The sequence below is a fragment of the Rhinoderma darwinii genome, chromosome 4, assembly GCF_050947455.1.
Source record: "Rhinoderma darwinii isolate aRhiDar2 chromosome 4, aRhiDar2.hap1, whole genome shotgun sequence".
Taxonomy (NCBI): domain Eukaryota; kingdom Metazoa; phylum Chordata; class Amphibia; order Anura; family Rhinodermatidae; genus Rhinoderma; species Rhinoderma darwinii.
Genome location: NC_134690.1, coordinates 24,561,197 through 24,584,443, shown reverse-complemented (window position 1 = coordinate 24,584,443; position 23,247 = coordinate 24,561,197). Strand labels below are relative to the sequence as shown.

The 23,247-nt window shown below is 41.8% G+C and overlaps 1 protein-coding gene across 2 annotated transcripts in view; it reads right to left on the bottom strand.

Annotated features, from left to right (window-relative positions):
* LOC142759071 (cytochrome P450 2C14-like) overlaps positions 1-23,247 on the bottom strand; it is a 97,654-nt gene that overhangs the window by 60,571 nt on the left and 13,836 nt on the right. For both annotated transcript variants that reach the window (XM_075860915.1, XM_075860916.1), the window contains exons 2-4: positions 11,949-12,136; positions 8,655-8,817; positions 1,066-1,215 (exon numbers count right to left, since the gene is read on the bottom strand). In XM_075860915.1, the coding sequence (XP_075717030.1) occupies positions 1,066-1,215; positions 8,655-8,817; positions 11,949-12,122 (487 nt within the window). In that variant the 5' untranslated portion in view covers positions 12,123-12,136. The remainder of the gene's footprint in view (positions 1-1,065; positions 1,216-8,654; positions 8,818-11,948; positions 12,137-23,247) is intronic.

The following is a 23,247-nucleotide window of genomic DNA, read 5'->3' as shown; positions in this document are numbered from 1 at the left end:
AAGAGCATTAGTCTGCCAGTCTATGTTCAGTGTTGGGAAAAAGTTGGCGCGACCTAAGCGGTGTACTGTGGATAAGGAGAGAGGTGATGTTGAGAGAGAGTAAAGGCATAAAATCTGCTCTGGAGGTAGAAGGAGCAGAAGGGACCAATTACTTAGAGCCAGAAATGAGGAGCCTGAGTGAGACTGGTGAGTACCGACCTAGTCAGTACCCATCAATGGACCTGCGGTGGCAACAGCTTCTGCAGAGCGAGCAGGGGTGCTGTATGAGGCCCAGATGCATGGATAGCTTGGCTGGTCGGTGAAAGGTACGTAACAGACGTGGCCCAAAGACAGTAAGGGGAAGGTGTATCGGCAGTGGCCTGCATAGTGCAAAACTAAGGGGAGAGGCGACGTGGAGGTCTTTAGGGCCCATGTGCAATGCAGCCAGATACCGCCAATAAAAAAAGGGCACTAGGCCCAAAGTACACAGATGCAGCCACCATCTTAAGGCCTACTAGGCCCAAGCAGATAGCTCTAGTATTAAGGAAAATTGCCCTTGACCCTGTGTCTGTCAGTCACATCAGAACAAGCCATCCATCTTGCCAGCTTTATTTGTAACTAAGTCTGTGCCCTTAACAGTGAGAAGATTGTACTGTATGTGCTGTATATCAGAACCAATTTGGGTTAGAATAAAAAAATTTGTACAGGATTTTCGTGGCAGTGAGCAAAGCAAAGTAGTTGTCTCTCTAACTTCCTGCTTCGTTTCCTCTCTTTCCATGACATCCTTGAGGGGCTCCACCATCATACTCCACCCTCTACCACCTTACATGATAGCAAAGAATAAATGAAAGCCCAAAAAAACTAATACTATGTTGCGGCCATGAACATAACAATCGGGGCCCTTTGAACTTGGGTTGAACCCTAAATGTACTTCTGACCCATCGAAGGAGACCAGTTCTATAAATTACATGAGATAGTAGTGGGGCCTGTCACAGATTTTGCATTGGTGACCAGGAGCTTGCTGCATACATGAATATACTGTATATCCTCCATTATTACAGGTAATTATAGAAATTAACCCCTTACCTTCATAGGATTTCAACTTCTGTACTAAACACTCAGCCTCTTCAATGATCTTGTTTTCTAGAGATTTCTTCCCCATTCCATAATCTCGTAATGTTGAGAGTGTAAATCTTCTCATCACTTTCCAGTTCTCACCATTGGAAAAGACAACACCTGAATAAAATGAACACATGTAATACCTATCCATACCACATCGTAAACCCTCAAGGACCGGCCGTTTTTTGGGCTTTCCGGACGCATTTTTTTTTTTTATTGGTGCAAATTCTTTTATTTTCTATTCGACGTATGCATGTTTTTTTTTTTGCTGGACAAGTTGCATTTTTCAGAGGCACCACGTAGGGGTACATATAAAATATTGAATGCATTTTATAAGAAAAATTTTGGGCAGTATGGAAAACACCAAATCTGCCATTGTTTTTCGGGATTTGTTCTTACACTTTTTTAATGTAAAAGGGATTTATTTTTTATTGCTTTTTAAAAAAAAAAATATTACACTTTATTTTTTTTTAGTCCCACTAGGAGACTTGAAGCTGCGATTGTTTGATTGCTTGTATAATGATACACACAGTGTTACACTGACAGGCAAACTGGTCTCTGACATGGCCTAATAGATATCTACCAACTGGATGTCCTTGAACTTGGTGCTTGTGTTGGGCCTTCGGCCGCTGTAGCAACCTATTGGCGTCTGGGCAATCAGATCGAGGTGGTGACTATGCTCGCTCACTCACTCACTCTGTCAAACTCCTAAAGGTGATCCAGTCACAATTTCTATCCCTATCTCCAATCTTGGCCAATAGAGTAGGATGTTGACTGTGTCAGGGTGCGTTCACATATATCAGTTGTATCAGCATCAGTTTTTTTTGTCTCTCAAGTGATTACAACTGATACAAAAATGCAAAAATGTATCAGTTGCCATCAGGCTTTTTCACGACCTGATCGTTCCCTGATTAGTATTAAGTTCAACTGTATCTGTGTTTGGAGAACCTATTTAGCCTTGAAAAAAGACGACTAAGGGGGGACATGATTAACTTATAGAAATATATTAATGGCACATACAAAAAAATATGGTGAAATCCTGTTCCATGTAAAACCCCCTCAAAAAACAAGGGGGCACTCCCTCCGTCTGGAGAAAAAAAGGTTCAACCTGCAGAGGCGACAAGTCTTCTTTACAGTGAGAACTGTGAATCTATGGAATAGCCTACCGCAGGAGCTGGTCACAGCAGGGACAGTAGATGCTTTAAAAAAGGGTTAGATAATTTCCTAGAACAAAAAAGTATTAACTCCTATGTGTAGAAATTTTTCCTTCCCTTTTCCCTTCCCTTGGTTGAACTTGATGGACATGTTTCTTTTTTCAGCCGTACTAACTATGTAACTGAGGGAATGGGTGGATTGCAGTACCAAGAAAGGTTATCAAACTTCGGACTTTTCAGTTTAGAATAGAGACGGCTTAGGGGTGATTTAATTACAATGTACATATATATGAATGGACAATACAGAGATCTTTCTAATGATCTATATATTCCTAGACCTGTCACCATAACAAGGGGGCATCCTCTATGTCTAGAGGAAAGAAGGTTTCACCATTATCACAGATGGGGATTCTTTACAGTAAAAGCAGTGAGACTATGGAACTCTCTGGCACAGGATGTTGTGATGGTTGATTCATTCAACAAGTTCAAGAAGGACCTTGATGCCTTTGTTGAAAAATTTAATTTTTCACAGCTTTGGGGTATGTGGACCGAGTAGGCCGCTCCACCGTAGCGGAGTAGCAGCCGGCCAAACAATAGTCAATAAAAGTCTTTAGGCCAAGAGTACCTGGATAGAAGCTTAGGCAGGTACTTGGCGTAGCTGACGTTAGATGTAGCAGATGTTTGGTGTAACATACGTTTGGCACAGATGACACTCTTGACTCCGTGACTAGACTTTGCACTGGGACAAACACAATTACTGGATATGGGATACGGGGCACGGAAATACTCGATACAGAATACAACTTCAGGCCCATTTGCAATGACGAACATGGGCAGACACAACAACGCTCAGGCAAGGAGGAAGAGGGTAGAGTCCTTTTCATAGGTCCTGGTATGCTGGGATAGGATGGGGGAGATTTTCCTGGTGTGCATGCTGGCCCTTTAAGGCCAGGAGCGAGCGCACATGCGCACCCTAGCAGTAGCCGAGGACAATACAGTGTGCCGGCGTCTCAGAGGAGGGAGACGCTGCCATGAGCTCGTGGGTCTGCGGTCACGGCCATTACAATAATATTACAAGTTGTAGGTACTAGATTCTGGAGATCTCGGATTGCCATATTTGGAGTCGGGAAGGAATATTTCTCCATAATATGGAGCAATTCGAATCTGTCTCATGGGTGTTTTTGCCTTCCTCTGGATCAACACAGTAGAGCTATTGGTTGGACTTGATGGACCCATGCATTTTTTTCAACCTTATCAACTACAGTATGTAACTGTGACTCCAAATTAGGTGGTCTTCTGCTGGACATTTGGGAACCATTTTTGGGCAGAGTTTTAGGGGGTTCTTTAACCCTTCCACGACTGCCATACGGCTATATACGTTCTAACTGCCGATGCCCCGTGCAGTTAGCACGTGTATAGACGTCGACAGCCTGGAACGGGTTTAATAAATGCAGTGCTGCTTCAGCGTGAGCAGCTCTGCACTAATCTATGTCTCGGCAGCTCCCTTTACTAGTGCTGACACCTCTTTGACTTCGTTTCATAAAACAAATGTGTATTTTTATGAAACTAAAGTTACAAGTGCAGTGCTGCACACAATGAAGCAGTCTGTACTTTTCTCTCTCCCCATGTGTGTCAGCACGTCCCACCCTCCGACAGGCAGATAACGGAGCCAGTGTGCGGTTATCTGGGCAAAGTTAAATAACAAAGATAAATATATTGAAAAATTCTAAAATTGTTTTTGTTTTTTTTTCACTTTTTTAATGATTTGTCTGTTCATAATAAAAATGTTAAAAATGGAGTTAATTAAACTCACCGTTCGCTTTCCGTTCCAGGGTTCTATTGGAGGTTTCCGTCGGGTGAACTCCGCAACAGAATGTGAAAGTGAAAGCACAGCTTCCGTTTCAGTCACCATTGATATCAATGGTGACGGAAACATGGCTAATGGTTTCCGTTCGTCACCATTCCGGCAGGTTTCCGGTTTTCCGACTGAATCAATAGCGGAGTCGACTGCACTATTGATTCCGTCGGAAAACCGGAAACCTGCCGGAATGGTGGCGAACGGAAACCATTAGCGATGTTTCCGTCACCATTGAGATCACTGGTGACTGAAACGGAAACTGTGCTTTCACTTTCACTTTCCATTGCGGGGTTTACCCGACGGAAACCTCAGACGGAACCCCGGAACAGAAAGCGAACTGTGATGTGAACAGGCCCTAATCTAGAAAATTAAAGCCTCATAAGTCTTGTAAAAAACAAAGTAAAAATATTTAGGATATTCAAACGGTTGCAAAGATATTATCGTTTAAAAGACGTGCACATCAGAAATGGAAAATTTGACCTGGACAATGGCCCTTGCTCATGACAGGATTAAAAGGTACTGGATTCCAGGAGGTATTTTTCTGCTGCATGTTAAATCATCAAACCTCCTGAGAAACACACAGTGTTCCTAGTATTCTGCATGTTATCTATGTACAGAATCATGTTACAGAGGTAGTCTTAATGCTTCTAGAGAAAATGTATTCTTAAAGGGGTTGTCCAGGATTTTTTTTTTTCTAAAAAGTGTTCCCCAGCCTTGGTTTGCCTTCCCTAATGCCCCCTATTAAACTTCTAACCAGTTTCGGTTTCATCTCCATCGTCACTGCTGCTCTGTTTGTTTACAACCCTTGCTGTCTGTTTCCGGTCTTGAAACCCACCATACCCATGATTCCCGGCTGCATCTGAGGAGGCAGTTGCATCCCCCCCTTCCTCCAAAGCATCTCAGCTATTTGCATACTGCCACGCCCCTCTATCTTCACAGGATCATTCCCTGCTCTAATTACTAATTACAGGCAGCTCCCTCCCTGAACACGGTCTTACACACTAATAATCATCATTATCCTTTGTGCCTCCATCTATCCCTATTCTAAATACAGGTACCCATCTCCCCCGCCCTTTTCACAGTCTGATAAATGTAAGTCTGCCCACTCCACCTATGTCAGACATCTTGGTAAACACAATCCAGTCAGCACATTTTCCTCGCCTGCTGCTGGATCTGTTCCAAGAGATCCTGTATTAGGCCCTGTTCACACTGAGTTTTTTTTGCTGGCAGAGAATTATGCCTCAAAATTCTGTTTTGACCTGCCTGCACGTCGTTTGCCACGTTTTTTTCCCCACGGCCATTGAGGGAAAAAGAAATGACATGCCCTATCTTCGGGAGTTTACTCCTCTGACATCAATGGGAGGCAGAGAAAGTATTTTTCCCAGCATTTTTGCTTGCGGCGCTCAATGGCCGTGAGTGGAAAACGCCACGAAAAATGTGGCAAAGGTGTGCAGGCAGATCAAAATTCAAACGGAATTTTGAAGCAGAATTTTCTGCCTGCAAAAAAACTCAGTGTGAACAGGGCCTTACAGTGAAGCAAACGCCAATCACTACTCAAAACAATGGTAAAACTTATTTTTTTTACATAAATTACCATAAATGTATGTAAGGCCCCATGCACACGAATGTGCTTTTGCGGCCGCAATTCACCAGAAAATCCACGGGAGAATTGCGGCCCCATTCATTTCTATGGGCCTATGCAAACGACTGTGGTTTCCAAGGTCCGTGTTTGGCCTAGGAGCCTGGACCGCAGAAAGAACGGACATGTCTTATTACAGCCGTGTACTGCGGTTCAGGCTCATAGAAAATAATGGACGCGGCCCGCGATTTGTGGGCGGCTCACGGGTGACACTCCGCGGCCGGCAGACCCGAAAATCCCGGTCGTGCACATAGCTACAGTCGTGTGCATGAGGCCTTAGTGTGTCTCACTATTATTTACTGTACATATTATATATATACACACACACACACACACACACACACACACACACACACACACACACAGATCAAGCAATATAACCACATCCTGTTATTGATATAGATATACATATCAATAACAGGATGTGGTTATATTGCTTGATCTGTATGTATATATATATATATATATATATATATATATATACACACATTAATGTGTGTGTGTGTGTGTGTGTGTGTATACACATAGGCGGGGGCGTGTTAGAGGAGAGACAAGGCAGACAGGCAGCGCAGAAAATCCTAGAGGGAAGGAAGAGGAGGTGTAGATGACGAGATAGGAGGAGGGGGTGTGTTCTATGATTGATGATGCTCCGTGTCTTTGCTAAGACAGCACTTCCGACTGTGTAGAGACACGGCACAGCATCAACTACCTTTAGGCTCTATTCACGCGACGGTCCGAGTATTGGCCGATAAAAACTGCAGTTTTGGTCCGTTTTTCTCCCGTTCCGGGCCATGTTTCCGTTTTTAACGGCCGATTTTGACCCGTTTTGCATCCTTTTTTCCCCTTTATCGTTTTAAAAACGGATGAATTTAATTTGTAAATTTTCTGCCACACACTGCTCTCTATAGATACTGCCACAGCCCCCTTTAGGTAATGCCACACAGCCCCCCTTGTAGCTAGTGCCACACAGACCCCCTTGTAGCTAGTGCCACACAGACCCCCTTGTAGCTAGTGCCACACAGACCCCCTTGTAGCTAGTGCCACACAGACCCCCTTGTAGCTAGTGCCACACAGACCCCCTTGTAGCTAGTGCCACACAGACCCCTTGTAGGTAGTGCCACACAGACCCCCTGGTAGCTAGTGCCACACAGACCCCCTTGTAGCTAGTGCCACACAGACCCCCTTGTAGCTAGTACCACACAGACCCCCTTGTAGCTAGTGCCACACAGACCCCCTTGTAGCTAGTGCCACACAGACCCCTTGTAACTAGTGCCACACAGACCCCTTTTAGCTAGTGCCACACAGACCTCCTTGTAGCTAGTGCCACACAGACCCCCTTGTAGGTAGTGCCACACAGACCCCCTTGTAGGTAGTGCCACACAGCCCACCTGTAGGTAATGCCACACAGCCCGCCTGTAGGTAATGCCACACAGCCCGCCTGTAGGTAAGGCCACACAGCCCGCCTGTAGGTAATGCCACACAGCCCGCCTGTAGGTAATGCCACACAGCCCGCCTGTAGGTAATGCCACACAGCCCGCCTGTAGGTAATGCCACACAGCCCGCCTGTAGGTAATGCCACACAGCCCGCCTGTAGGTAGTGCTACACAGCCCGCTTGTACATAGTCACCCCCATAGATGGCACCCCACCCCCCTACTTTCCTGTAGGGGACGGCTCCAGGAGAAGTCCCTCACTTCACTGTCCATATATGGACACAGTGAAGTCAGGGACTTCTCCTGGAGCGGAATCCCCAATCCCCAGCCACAGCGTTGCCGAAGCTGTGGCCGTGGATCGGGGATTCCGCTCCTACAGGGAGCAAAAAAAACACCCTCCTCCTCACATGCACTTCGCACTGTGAGGAGAAAGGAGAGAGAGCGACAGAATACACGGCTGTCAAACTACACACGAACACCAAATAGTTAAAATTGAAGACGCAGCCATGTCATTTAACACAGCATGCGTGGTGGAGTGTGTGTCAACCACGCACGTTCTAAGCACGTGGGGAAACACGTGGTACAGTTACGTCATTTGTGACGTAACCGTACACTCTGAAAACCAGAAACAGGAAGTTAGCTATCGGAACTAATGGACGGATCTGCAGAGGAAGTGCCTATTTTGGATTACCGAGCGGTCACGTGACTGAAGATGGGATACGCCGCTACATACATCTGATCAAACGTAAATATATTGCAAAGTTACTTGTTTTCCATTGTTTAGTTTAACAAAATGTAATTTTTTTGCTTCCGGAAAACTCCTTTAACATGGTATCCAATGACTTCTCTCAGATTTGTATACAAATCCTTGGTATATAGAGGTATAGCAGGGCCCCATACACGGCTATGGGTGACGTATCATAGCTCAGCACAACTCTAAACTTTTATGGAGCAACAGCTCCAATTTCTGTTTGTCCTGTCATGTATCCACTATTGCTTTTTCAAGTTTTACAATCTTTAAAATTCCTTTTGTGTATCATTATTATATTTGAATCCTTTTTTTTTTGTTTACTCTTTTAATAACTTCAATTTTACAAATTATTGTAATGTATATATATATATATATATATATATATATGTGTGTGTGTGTTATATATTTTTTTTATGTAGGCTCTAGCAGTTTTAATAATGGCGTAATGGGAGAAAGCAGTATAGAAAATTTAGACCAACATCAATGGAACCTGATAGATTCTGGAATATCAAATATTATGAATTATAAGATGATCATAAAAAATATAAAAAACTTATTTGTACGGGCAGAGAACCTCCAGTAAGAATACCCAATCTATTTTATCTCACAATTTACTACTATCAATTTTTTTGCAATTTTACTGTACTTTGCAAATTTAGTATAAATATTATGAATATATTTTTTTCTAGAAGGGGGTCAAAGTCAATTAAAAAAAATGGTTACCATTGTTCTTTATTAATTTGTCAGTGACAGGTGCATAGGGTCTATCAGAAAATGCATCACCGTGGTTGATTAGCGCATCCTTAACAGTTTCATAACCGCACAGGACGACTGTTTTTGTCATGCCTATCTGGACACTGAAGACTGAGCCGTACGTCTTGGAAAGCTGTGGACACAAGATATTTAGGATTAACTTAAACGATTTCCATGAGTTAAATTCACCTTAAACTTAAAGAAAATAAATTTAATCTCCACCTTTTACCACCATGCCATTTTACGGGTAACATTCTGTTCAGAATTTCATAATATATCTTTACAGCGGTTGGAGCTCCGTTTTCTGATAAAGAGCTCCAAATCCCCTGCATGGTGTTAAATGTTACAATTCTGTTTTCCTTCAGCCACCACTAGGGGGAGCTTAAGGGCTTACTTAATAATGTCTATACATTGAAATCAATAATAACAGTATTCAGTGAGTTCCTAAGTGCCCCCTAGTGGTGAGTGAAGTAAACCAAAATTGTGTCATTAAAAGGGAACCTGTCGCGGAGATTATGCTGCTCTCATTTAGGGAAGCTGATCTCAACTGATTTGCTGAAGTTAAGCCATCGATGAGAGCTTACCTGCAGAGCCGGGGAGTGCCGTCAAAGAAGAGTCTGGGGTATTCATGAGCTTCTGCTAGCTCCGTCCATGTTTCGCTAGCTCGAGCCACTCTCTGCTGATTGACAGATGTCTCCCTTTCACAGTACTAAGGAGTCATCTGTCAATCAGCGGAGAGTGAGAAGAGCTAGCAGAAAGTGGGCGGAGCTAGCGGCAGCTCATTAATACTCCCGACTCATTTATATATACATGATATATATATATTTGTATTTATCTATTTACTTTCAAATACCCTGGAAGGTAATTATGAGTTAATAGAAGGGGTCCCGATCAGGTCCTTCATCTATTAGCCAAAGAAGAGAATTACTTCAAATAGCAAATCTGGCTCTGGAGGACCTAACACATCCATACATTACATGGACAGTCCATTGTAAAGTGTAACGCTTTATTTTCCCTGTGGTGGCGCTGAAAGGAAATTAAAAACTTGCTGTTGGGTTCCCACACAGTTAGCGGGACTAGCTGTGATCATCTTATTGTCAGGGATCCCTTCTAAAAAAATTGGATCATTCAAAACTGATAATCTCTTTAACACTCATTGTAAAGCAAAGAAATTTGAAATCTCTGAAGGTCCTCAGCATCTATTTGTAAAACGAGTCATATAAAAGTGAATTTCCAGTTATCGCTATAAGACTGTGTCCATCATAAAATCAATATCTTACTTAATTTTTCTTTGCATATAATTCAGTGTAATATCTAGGAGGAGCCACAGGAAAAAGGGGCTGTGCATTTCTATGGAGCTGGTGTGACTCTGTGACTTAGTTTAATAACTGCAATAAATGAAACTGTAACCTAGATACTTCCTGTAACCAGGCACAAGAAAAAGCAGGTCAGGAACATAATTGACTTAAAGGCTATGTACACCTTTGAAAAAAGTTTTCTTTTTTTTTTTTAAATAAAAATGTGCATCAGTGTGATTGAGGCAACTTTGTAATTACATTTTATTAAAACTTATTTTTGCTTCTTGTGATACAGCTACTTTGTATCTTGTATACAGAGCAGCTGTATCTTACGCTGAGACCTGAATCAGTCAGGCCCCCATAGATCCCCCTGTAGATAGTAGCTCCTGTAGATAGTGCATCACATACAGCCCCCTGTAGATAGTGCCCCACATATAGCTCCTGTGGATAGTGACCTACATAGCGCCCCACATATGGCCTCCCCCTGTTGATAGTGGCCCACATATAGCCCTCCTGTAGATAGTACTCCACATATAGCCCCCACATATAGCCCCCCTGTAGATAGTGCTCCACATATAGCCCACACATATAGCCCCCGTGTAGATAGTGTTCCACATATAGCCCCCACACCCTGTGGATAGTGCTCCACACATAGCCCCCCTGTAGATAGTGCTCCACGTATAGCCCCTTTTCAACAGAAAAATACTCAACTAAACATTTTCCCTTGCAGTCATCTTCAATGCAGCCCTGCTGCTGCTTGTGTCGTTAAAAGGCGCTAAGTGGCAGGGCAAGTCATTCTGCCCGGCCATTATGTACATTTCAATGTCGCAAACAGCGCGATGACGTCATCAATGCCGCTTGCGTCGTTGATAGGAGCCGATAGGCAGGCTGCTTTGCCCGGTCATTCAACAAAGTCGTACTATAGACGCAGGCACAATTATCGTGCAGGAGTGGGGGGACGATGACTGGATTCAGTGGAGCCGCCGCCCCTCTCAGAGAGGCTGTAGGTTGCGAGCCTGAGGCGAGATGCTCATCTCGCCTCATGGATGGTGCGGCCCTGCATCTAACTTATGAACTTAGATGTGATCGGTAACAGCTCAATCCTGCGTGTCAGAGACCTTACTGATACAAAATACAAAGTAGCTGTATCTCCAAAAATATAAATATTTTTTAATTAAATGTAATTACAAAGTTGTGGCAATCACACTGTTATATATATATATATATATACATACACACACACACACGTTTTCAAAGGTGTACATAGCCTTTAAAAAGGAAAAAAAAATACAGCACACAATAGATCAGGTGGAATTCCCTGAATTCTCATGTCAATGTCCATTGGGTCAGATTTACTAGTAGTGTTTAAGTTTGAGATAGTGTAAACCTAGACAATAAAGTCAGAAGATGAGCCAAATAAATCAAAGTGGCTGTAAGATAAGGCCTCCTTCACAGATTTTGCCCGACACAACAGACAAAATAGCGCAGAATGCTTCGCTATTGTTTCTGGTAAAACGACAGACACCATAACAAAAACCTGACGGAATCCATAAAAGTCAATCGGTACCGTCGGCGCCCATGCTATCCGTCATATATCCGAACTGTTGCTAACAATATTTTTGTTGTTTTGCTCCTCTGACGGAGCAGAGCAACGGGAACAGCAAAGCAGATGTGAACAGGCCCTTAGACACCTTTCTTTTCCTTATACCACCTCTTGTCTGGCTTTGTTTTGCTACACTTGGCGCACAGCGTTACATTTTAAGCCACATCTCTTTCTCGCTAATCTACGCCTCAATGTCGAGTGCGGCTCCAGAAAGTGGCTTAAACAGTTAATAAATGTGGCGCAAGTTGAATAGTAAATCTTCCCCATTGTTTTTTTTATCTAAATGGATCCGAACCTTTGTGCCAATTTCCATCTGGAGATCATATATATTATAAGAACTCTATTTGAGAATTTTTGTATTACCTCCATGAATGTTTTATGGGGTTTCGACATGTCCAGCTGGAAAACATTTCCCAGGATCGGTAAAGGTGTTGGTCCAGGTGGAAAATTTTTGTAATTTCCAGGTCTCTGGTTCTTAAAAGCATTGGCCAAAAATAAGATGACAACAACGGAGATGAGAATTGTGATCAGGTCCATGGCAAATGAGAGTTCTGTAAAATGTAGAAAATTAAGACAAAACATCAGATATTCTTATGCCCAGATATTTCAAGAAGAACTTTCCTATGAGAGTTTTTACTTGCAACAAACTGAAAGGTTTCCTTTAAAATTCGACATTTTGTTATTAACCCCTTCCCACTTTGGCCACTTTTGACCTTCCTGACAGAGCCTCATTTTTCAAATCTGACACGTTTCACTTTATGTGGTAATAACTTTAGAATGCTTTTACCTATCCAAGCGATTCTGAGATTGTTTTCTCGTGACACATTGGACTTTATGTTACTGGCAAAATATGCTCGGTACATTTAGTATTTAATTGTAAAAAACAATGAAATGTAGTGAAAAACGTTTACAAAATTAGCATTTTTCTAAATTTAAATGTATCTGCTTGAAAGTTAGGCAGTTGTACCACACAAAATTAGATTGCCATTGTTTTTTGAACATCCTTTAATTTTTATAGGATGTTACAAGACTTAGATCTTTAGCAGCAATTTCTCAGTTTCAAGAAAATTTTAAAAGGCTATTTTTTCAGGGACCAGTTCAGTTGTGAAAGAGCTTTTAGGGCCTTCTATATTAGAAACCTCCAAAAAGTCACCCCATTTAAAAAACGTCACCCCTCAAAGTATTCAAGACAGCATTTAGAAAGTTTCTGTTTCTTAACCCTTTAGATGTTTCACAGGAATTAAAGCAAAGTAGATGTGAAATTGAAAAATGTAATTTTTTTTTTTGTAGAAATATTTTGTATAATATTTTTTTAACACAAATTTTTCCAGAGAAACACAACTCAATATTTATTGCCCAGGTTCTGCAGTTTTAGAAAATAGTGACCCTAGTGTGCTTATGGACTGAAGCTCTGGCCTCAGAAGCAAAGGAGCACCTGGAGGATTTTGGGCCTCCTTTTTATTAGAAAATATTTTAGGCACCATGACAGGTTTGAAGGTGCCAAAACAGTGGAAATCCCCCAAAAGTGACCCCATTTGTAAAACTCCACCCCTCAAGGAAATTATCTAGGGGTATAGTGAGGATTTTGACCCCAGTTTTTTTTTGCAGAAATGATTGGAAGTAGGCCGTGAAAATGAAAATCTACATTCTTTAAAAAAAAAAGTAGGTTTGGCTCATTTTTTCTAATTTCCACAAAGACTAAAGGAGAAAAAAAATGCAACATTTGTAAAGAAAGTTCTCCCGAGTAAAACAGTACCACATATGTGGTCATAAACGGCTGTTTGGACACACGGCAGGGCTTAGAAGGGAAAGAGCGCCATTTGGCTTTTGGAGCTCAACTTTAGCAGGAATGGTTTGCTGAGGCCATGTCACATTTGCAAAGCCCCTGAGGGACCAAAACAGCGAAAACGCCCAAAAAGTGACTCCATTTAGGAAACTACACCCCTTGAGGAATTTATCTGGTGGTGTAGTGAGCATTTTGGTGTTTCATAGATTTTATTTGAATTGGGCAGTGAAAATTAAAAATTTTTTTTTTTTCCAATAAGACGTAGATTTAGCTAAATTTTTTTTCATTTTCTCAAAAAATAAAAGGAGAAAAAGCAGCCCAACATTTGTAAAACAATTTCTCCCGAATACGGCAATACCCCATATGTGGTCATAAACTGCTGTTTGGAGACACGGCAGGGCTCAGAAGGGAAAGAGCGCCATTTGGCTTTTGGAGTGCAGACTTTGCTGGATTGGTTTCTGGTCGCTATGTCGCATTTGCAAAGCCCCTGTGGGACCAAAACAGTGGAAACCCCTAGTAGTGACCCCATTTTGGAAACTAAGCTCCTCAAGGTAATTACCTAGGGGTGTAGTGACCATGTTAACCCCGCAGGTGTTTTGCAGAAATTAGTGTGCACTCGATGTTGCAGAATGAAAATGGGATCTTTTCCATAGATATGCCAATATGTGATGCCAAGCTAGTGCCGCCATAAGGGTATGTTCACACGCTTACTAAAAAACGTCTGAAAATACGGAGCCGTTTTTAATGGAAAACAGCTCCTGATTTTCAGCCGTTTTTTTAGAAACTCGTGTTTTTTATGGCCGTTTTTGGAGCTGTTTTTCTATGGAGTCAATGGAAAATGGCTGCAAAGACGGCTCAAGAAGTGACAAGAACTCCTTTTTCACAAAAGGCAGCGTAAAAAAACGGCCCGTCGGAACAGGCGGCCGTTTTTTCCATAGAAATCAATGGGCAGATGTTTGGAGGCAGCCTCCGATTTTTCAAAAGTTTTTTTGCCGTTTACGGCTCGATAAAAAAGTTGAAAATAAGCCATGTGAACATACCCTAACAAGACAGCTCTCTAATTATTATGCTGTGTTTCCGGTTTTAGAATCACCCTACATGGGGCACTAATCTTTTGCCTGGACATTTGACAGGGCTCAGGAGTGAAAGTGTACCATGCGAAGTTGAGGCCTAATTTGGCGACTTACACAGTATTGGTTCACAATTGCTGGGTTCTGAATTAAAATAATAAATAAAACCCCTGAGGGGTGACCCCATTTTGGAAACTACACTCCTCAAGGCATTTACGAAGAGGTGTAGTGAGCATTTTCACCCCACAGGTCTTTTCCATAAATGATTGCGCTGCGGATGGCGCAAAGTAAAAATTTTAATTTTTCCCCAGATATGCCATTTCAGTGGCAAATATGTCATGCCCAGCTTGTGCCACTGGGGATACACACCCCAAAAATTGTTAAAAGGGTTCTCCCGTGTATGGTGGTGCCATATATGTGGAAGTAAACTGCGGTTTCCTCAAAAGCTGTAGGGCTCAGAAGGGAGGGAGCGCCATTAGGCTTTTGAAGAATAGATTTGGCTTGGTAGTAGTTTTGATGGGAGTTTTACTGGTATTTCAGTTTATAATGTGGGGGTACATGTAAGCTGGGCAGAGTATATAAGGGGCATAGTCAGGTGGCATAATAATGGGGTAAAAAAAAATAAAAAATCCATAGATGTGTGTTGTGAAGCAATCCTTTATGCACAGGCCAGTGTCCCACTGATAAATGATGTCCTTTCTTATTCCCCTTTTGGTCCACACCTCTCAAACCACAATCTGGTTCTCTAATTTTAGGGCCTTGATAATTCGCCATTTGAAACAAAAGAAATGTTCCCCTCGGGGGGCCTGCACTTTCGCATATTTTTCTTTTCCGACTTATTGGAGCCTTAACGCATTTTATTTTTTCATAGACGTAGTAGAATGAGGGTTGTTTTTTTGCGGGATGACCTGTAGTTTTTATTCGTACGATTTTGGGGAGCATGCGACTTTTTGATCACCTTTTATCCTATTTTTTGGGAGGCAAGGTGACAGCAAAAAACAGCAATTCGGGCACAGTTTTTTTTATAGTGTTGACCATGCGTTATAAATGACATGTTAACTTTATTTTGCAGGTCAGTACAATTCCGGCGATACCTAATTTATAGCACTTTTTTATGTGTTACATCTTTTTGCACAATAAAATTACTTTTGTAAAAAGAATGTACTTTGTTCTGTCGCGATGTTGTGAGAGGCATAGCTTTAAATTTTTTAGTCGACGGAGCTGCATGAGGGCTTGTTTTTTGCGAGACGAGCTATAGTTTTTATAGGTACAATTTTTGGATGCATGCGACTTCTTGATCACTTTTTATTTAAATTTTTTTAGGGCAAAGTGACCAAAATACAGAAGTACTGGAATTGTTTTTCACAGGGTTTTTTTTACGCCATTCACCGCGTGGAATAAATAACATAATATTTTTATGGTTTCCAAACTGAATTTTGAGGCAGAATTTCCGCCTGCAAAAAGCTCTGTGTGAACCCAGCCTTACTGTCGTGGTGATACCAAATATGTATGATTTATTTATTTTTTAATAATAAAAGACTTGATAAGGGAAAAAGGGCGATTGTGTTTTATTTTATTACATTACAACTTTTATTATATTTTTCCTAACTTTTTTTTTTTTACACTTTTCTTTAGTCCCACTAGGGTACTTGAAGGTCCAACTGTCAGCTTTTTTTTTTTCATCTTGGCTACGGAAGCCTTTCAGGCACCGCCTCCGGGCAGGGGCTGGAAGTTTTCCATGCTAGGCAGACCAGGAGGCCACTATTAGGCCTACGGTTGCCATTGCAGCCACCGACACCCTGGTGATTTCATTGCTGGGGTGTCGATGAGCTGCAAACACCTTAAATGCAGCGATCACTTTTGACTGCTGCATTTAAGGGGTTAATGGCGGGGATCGAAGCTAACTTCGGTTCCCACCATTACAGCAGGGTGTCAGATGTAAGATACAGCTGACATCTGGGGATGATGGCACCGACTCAGCTTCTGAATCGGTGCCATCCATTTGTCATAAGCATACATTTTGCGGGAAGCACTGGATTTCCATGACGTATACTTACGACAAATGTCGGGAAGGGGTTAAATATGCACACTTTTGTTCCAATACATCCAAAATAAAATGTAAAGCAGCTTTAAAAATAGTCTTGATTTAAAAAAAATCTCCTAACGTTTTGTGTCTACAGCTGTGAAGGACGGTCCATTTGCTTATATTTTCTGTATTAAATTACATTATGAATTATCAAGCAGGATGCCGAATTACTAAGATGTTGATTCTCCATTAGTTTAATGACCTTTCCTCTACATAGTTCTGCTCGAGTCTCAAAGAAATGTGTTATCTTCATGCATCCATTGCTAGTGGGTTGGCTGAACACCCCTAGACATAAAATGCAACTATGTGTCATTATCGCAACAAACTTCCTCATGGGAAAGAACAGTTAACACCACCCCATTGTATGCTTGCCTCCAGGTGTTACCTGATGTCAGCATTTTAATAAAGAATAATTATGAATTTGAAATATTCGTATGGTCTGCTATTGGCTGAATACGAATTATAGTCACATTGCCTCTGACTGGTTAACCTCCGGCCTACACCCATTTTGAATGATATTATTGTAATTGAGTTTGACAATAAACCCCCAGGGGAGTATTTTGAGCATACCAGCAGCGTCTGTGTGTTATTTCTCCTCTCTGGATAGATATCGGTATGAAAACTCCTGATTAGAATGCTGGATAAAGTTCCTGGCGTGAGTGTCTGTTGGAACACTCGACTAAATTTCAGTCTAATATATTTTGAGCCATTGCCTTCCACAACACAGCTCCAATGCAGACGTATGTGTCTCCATGGTTACAGACTACAATCAAACCCTGTGTAGTCTGATTCTGCAATCATGTGTTACTCTACTCTCTGTCCCTTCGTCTAGGTAACTTACAGACAAGTAGAAGACCGGAAGATAGAAGAGAGTTCTCCTACTTTCTCTTTGGATGAAAATGTCTGTACTTGGGTATTATACATCCCCATGAAAGTCTAAAATACGCGTTATGGAAAAAACTGAAATCCACGAACGTTTTGATAAAGGGCATAAACAATATTGACAACCTGCATATTTGGTATTATTTACACCGGAGAATAAGAAGATTTTTTTTCTGGTGGGGTAAATTTAATAGGTTAACCAGCTTTTAGGCAAGATTTAGGAGAGCCCATCAATGTGTCATCATTGGCAGGCTATACCTTTTGTGCAATTGATGCAGTTGCACAGGGTCCATAAGATAAGGGGTGCACTGCCCCCTTAAAAGCATCTTGCTACGGTCTGTTAGCTTGCATGTAATGTACTGAGCTAATGAATTTCATGGCTCACAGTTACTGATGGATTGTGGTATCGTTAGAAAGACATAACGGGGGTATCAATTCTGAGATATTTGAGAGCAAGGGTCCCATATTCTTGCACAGGGACCCTCTACTAGCTGTGTCTACCCATGCCTAGGACCTCCTTGATGCCCACCTATCAGGAGAAAGAATGGCCAGTGGCACCTTAACTGTCGAAACAGCAAGTACCGAAACAGCAACTCTCTCGTCCATGTGGCTGTGACTGGTACTGCAGCTCAGTTATAGCTCAGCCTCATTCAAGCGCAACATAAGACAATGCTTTACACACAAACAAAACTGCGATGTATACTGCAGAAAAGGGGCCATCAGCCTCCAATAAGTGCTGCAGACCCTTCTTTCTGATGATCAGCAGAGATCCCATGGGGTCAGACCCCTAAGGGTATGTTCACACGGCCTATTTACGGACGTAATTCGTGCGTTTTTGCCCCGAATTACGTCTGAAAATAGCGCCTCAATAGCGTTGACAAACATCTGCCCATTGAAAGCAATGGGCAGACGTTTGTCTGTTCACACGAGGCGTAATTTACGCGCCGCTGTCAAATGACGGCACGTAAATAGACGCCCGCGTCAAAGAAGTGACCTGTCACTTCTTTGGCCGTAATTGGAGCCGTTATTCATTGACTCCAATGAATAGCAGCGCCAATTACGTCCGTAATGGACGCGGCGTTCAAGCGCCTGCACCTGCCGTTACGGCTGAAATTACGGGGATGTTTTCAGGCTGAAACATCCCCGTTATTTCAGCCGTTACGGACGCTGTCGTGTGAACATACCCTAATAATCACACATTGATGTCCTATCCTAAAGACACCTAAAAATACTGTGGAAGACGGTTAAGGTAAACTTTCCACCTGACAGGTTCTCTTTAAAAAATAAAAAAAGTTAATTAAATAAAAGAAAAGTAAGAAATGGGTTGAATAAGAGAAGAAAGAACATTGTAAAAAATAAAACAATCAATAAACTTTCCAGTAAGGCTTCGTTCACATCTGCGTCTGGGCACCGTTCTGATGTTCCATCTGAGCTTTCCATCGGAACAGAGCCCTGACTGGCACAAACGGAAACCTTCCGTTTCCATCACCATTGATTTCAATGGTGACGGATCGCAATGCCAGTGGTTTCCGTTTGTCTCCGTTGTGCAAGGGTTCCGTCGTTTTGGACGGAATGGATAGTGTAGTCGACTACGAAGCCCTGACGCAGATGTGAACGAAGCCTAGCACAAATACCGTACTAGAATTGTCTAAGATCAGACATGCCTTCAAGCCTATGGCGGATCATTATAAAGCATTTTGGGCGGCCGCCTGGGGCCCGAGGCTCCCAGGGGGCCCATGGCTGCCCAAAGTACAATGTCGTTTTGTCACGTTTTTGCAGCGAATTGTGGCAAAAACGAGACGAAACAGCATTGTATATGTTCTGCAAAAGGACCTTTAGACATAAGGTCACATGACCTCATCTCTGAAGTTCTTACTACTGTTTAGAGACCAGCTGGTCACATGACGCAGGTCCATGAGCAGCAGCAAGACTCCACAGAGAAGAATGAGGTGAGCTGCTATGGAAGTATAAGGGGATGGATTTGTTTAAGGGGTCTGTATTAGTTTGACATCTGGGGCCTAATTTAGTTTATGGGGTCTATTTAGGGGGCCTGTTCTAGGGTCTGTATTAGTTTAGGGGTCTTTATTTTAGGGGTCTGTATTTAGGAGTCTGGGGTCTGTATTAGATTAGGGGTCTGTATTACTTAACCCCTTCACGACCAGCCCACGTAGATTAACGGGCTGCCGTGCTGGGCTTTTCTCCTGCAGCCCGTTAATTCACGTGGTGCCAGAACAGAGTGCACAGCGCTCTCCCTGTGCTCTGAATCTCTCAGCACACGCTGCTACTAGCAGCCTAAGTGCTGAGAGAAGACATCAGGACCGGATTGGTGTCGGTCCTGATGACATGATCACCATGATAAACTTATCATGGTGTTCACAGCAAAGTTTGTTGCAGCAACAAACTTTCTGCGCTGTTTGTTACAATGTTTCTTCTCCCTCCCTGTCAGATCGTTCTGAGACAGTGGGGGAGAAGAAGTTGTGCTGAGCAGCTGCTGTGTGTCTCGTATAAAGACACAATGTATGTGAAAAACACACAAAAACACCTCCACATAGATAGTTTAGTGTAGGCAGCTAGATATAGTTTAGGTAGATAGTACTCAGACTAGGACAATTAATTAGTGAATTAGTAATCAATTAGGGCTTATAATGTGTGTATGTATATATATATATATATATATATATATATATATATATATATATAAAAATATAAAATCATATAGATATATATATTTATATACTGTGTGTGTGTGTGTATATATATATATATATATATATATATATACATACACACACACACGTCTATGTTATATATATTTACTGTTTACAATTATATATACTGTGTGTGTGTGTGTGTATATACACACACACGTCTATATTATATATATATATATATATATATATATATATATATATATACATACACATACACACACACACACACACACACACGTAATATATATTATATATAGACATATATTTGAAATTTGTTAATACTAAAAATTAATAATTAGGGATGTTATATATCTGTATCATCATATAGATATATACGTACATGTAATAAATACGTATACACACATATACTTATATAAATCTCTTCATATATTTTACACGTCTGTAAATTCTAAATACATTGATTCATTGTTAGGGCTGATTCAGACGTGCGTGGCGTTTTTGCGCACGCAAAACACGCAGCGTTTTGCCTGCGCAAAAGCCACTTGCCTGCTCCGCGTGTCATCACGATATGATGCGCGGCTGCGTGCTTTTCGCGCAGCCGCCATCATTATGACAAGCCATTCGGATGTTTGTAAACAGAAAAGCACGTGGTGCTTTTCTGTTTACATTCATCCTTTTGACAGCTGGTGCGCGAAACAGGCAATTCGCACGGAAGTGCTTCCGTGCGACCTGCGTGGTTTTCGCGCACCCATTGACTTCAATGGGTGCGTGATGTGCAAAATACGCAGAGATATTGACCATGTTGCGCTTTTTGCGCAGTGGACAAACGCTGCGCAAAAAGCACGGACTGTCTGTACTGCCCCATAGACTTGTATTGGTCTGTGCGTGGCGCGTGACAACCACGCGGCCCGCACGGACGCAATACACATTCGTGTGAATTCCTCCTGCAAAAACTGCTCCAAATGTTTTTTGCACAGTGGTTTGACAAAAACTCGCCAAAACACTGTTTTTTTTACCCTTCTGACTGATTGAAATGGGGTTTTGGAGGCGGTAACCGCCTCAAGATAGGTCATGTCGCTTCTTTTTACCGCGATGCGTTTTATTTGCTCATGGTAAAAAAGCTCGTCCAACTCCCATTGAAATCAATGGGAGACATTTCTGGGCGGTTTTTGACGAGTTTTGCGGAGCGGTTTCCACACCGAAGAACTCGTAAAAAAACTCAGTGTGAACAGGGCCTTAGGGTTGTTCATAAATTTATTGATCAAGGGATTAGTGGACTGTTTCTTTGTTACTTTTATTAAAACGGTTACAAAAAATAAGTAAAAAAAAAAAAAATACGTAAAAAATGGCACGCAAGTTATATACCACTGAAGAGGCATTTGCTCTCTTGGATTCCGATAGTGAATGGGGTCACTTTTGGGGGGTTTTCGCTGTTTTGGTCCCTCCGCCCTGCAAATGGGACATGGCACCAAAAACCATTATAGCAAAATTTGAGCTCCAAAACCCAAATGGCGCTCCTTCCCTTCTGAGGGCTGTCGTGTGTTCAAATATAAGTTTATGACCACATATGGGGTATTGCCGTAATCAGGATAAATTTATTTACAAATGTTGGGGCGCTTTTTCTCCTTTATTGCTTGCAAAAATTAAAAATGTCTGTTTCTTCAGAAGAAATGTAGATTTTCATTTTCACAGACTAACGCCAATAAATTCAGCAAAAAACCTGTGGGGTTAAAATGCTCACTATACAACTAGATAAATTCCTTGAGGGGTGTAGTTTCCAAAATGGGGTTACTTTTTGGGGGTTTACACTGTTTAGGTTCCACAAGACCTCTTCAAACTCGACATGGTGCCTAAAATATATTGTAATAAAAAGGCTTCAAAATCCACTAGGTGCTCCTTTGCTTCTGAGGCCGGTGTTTCAGTCCAGTACCGCACTAGGGCCACATGTGGGATATTTCTAAAAACTGCAGAATCTGGGCAATAAGTATTGAGTTGCGTTTCTCTGGTAAAACCTTCTGTGGTACAGAAATTTTTCTATTACAAATGAATTTCTGCAAAAAAAATTACATTTGTAAATTACACCTCTACATTGCTTTAATTCCTGCGAAATGCCTACAGGGTTAAGAAACTTTCTGAATGCTGTTTTGAATACTTAGAGGGGTGAAGTTTTTAAAATGGAGTTATGGGGAGTTTCTAATATATAAGGCCCTCAAAGCCACTTCAGAACTGAACTGGTCCATGAAAAAATAGGTTTTGGAAATTTCTTGAAAATGTGAGAAATTGCTGCTAAAGTTCTAAGCCTTGTAACGTCCTAGAAAAATAAAAGGATGTTCAAAAAACTATGCAAACATAAAGTAGACATATGGGTGATGTAAACTAGTAACTATTGTGTGTGGTATTACTATCTGTTTTGCAAGCAGATGCATTCAAATTTAGAAAAATTCAATTTTTTGCAAATTTTCTCTAAATATTGGTGTTTTTCACAAATAAATACTGAATTTATTGACCAAATTTTTTTCACAGACGTAAAGTAAAATATGTCATGAGAAAACAATCTCAGAATCGCTTGGATAGGTAAAAGCATTCCCAAGCGATTACCACATAAACTAACACGTCAGATTTGAAAAAAATCGCCTGCGTCCACAAGGCCAAAACAGGCTGTGTCCTGAAAGGGTTAAGGGAGTCAGGTCTGGGGTCATTATTAGTGTAGGGGGTCAGGTCTGGGGTCTGTATTTAGGGGTCTGGATCAGTTCATGGGTTCTGTATTTAGGGGTCTAGTCTGGGGTCTGTATTACTTAAGGGAGTGAGGTTTGGGGTCATTATTAGTGTAGGGGGTCAGGTCTGGGGTCTGTATTAGTTTATGGGGTCTGTATTTAGGGGGCCTGGTCTAGGGTCTGTATTATTTTAGGGGTCTTTATTAGTTTTGGGGTTCTGGTCTGGGGTCTGTATTAAGGGAGTACGGTTTGGGGTCATTATTAGTATAGAGGGACGGGTCTGTATTTAGGGGTCTGTCTTAGCTTATTGGGTCTGTATTTAGGGGGCCTGGTCTAGGGTCTGTATTAGTTTAGGGGTCTATTTAGGGTCGGGTCTGGGGTCTGTATTTTTTTAGGGTGCTTGTTCTGGGGTCTGTATTTGTTAAGCGGGGTCTGATCTGGGGACTGTAATA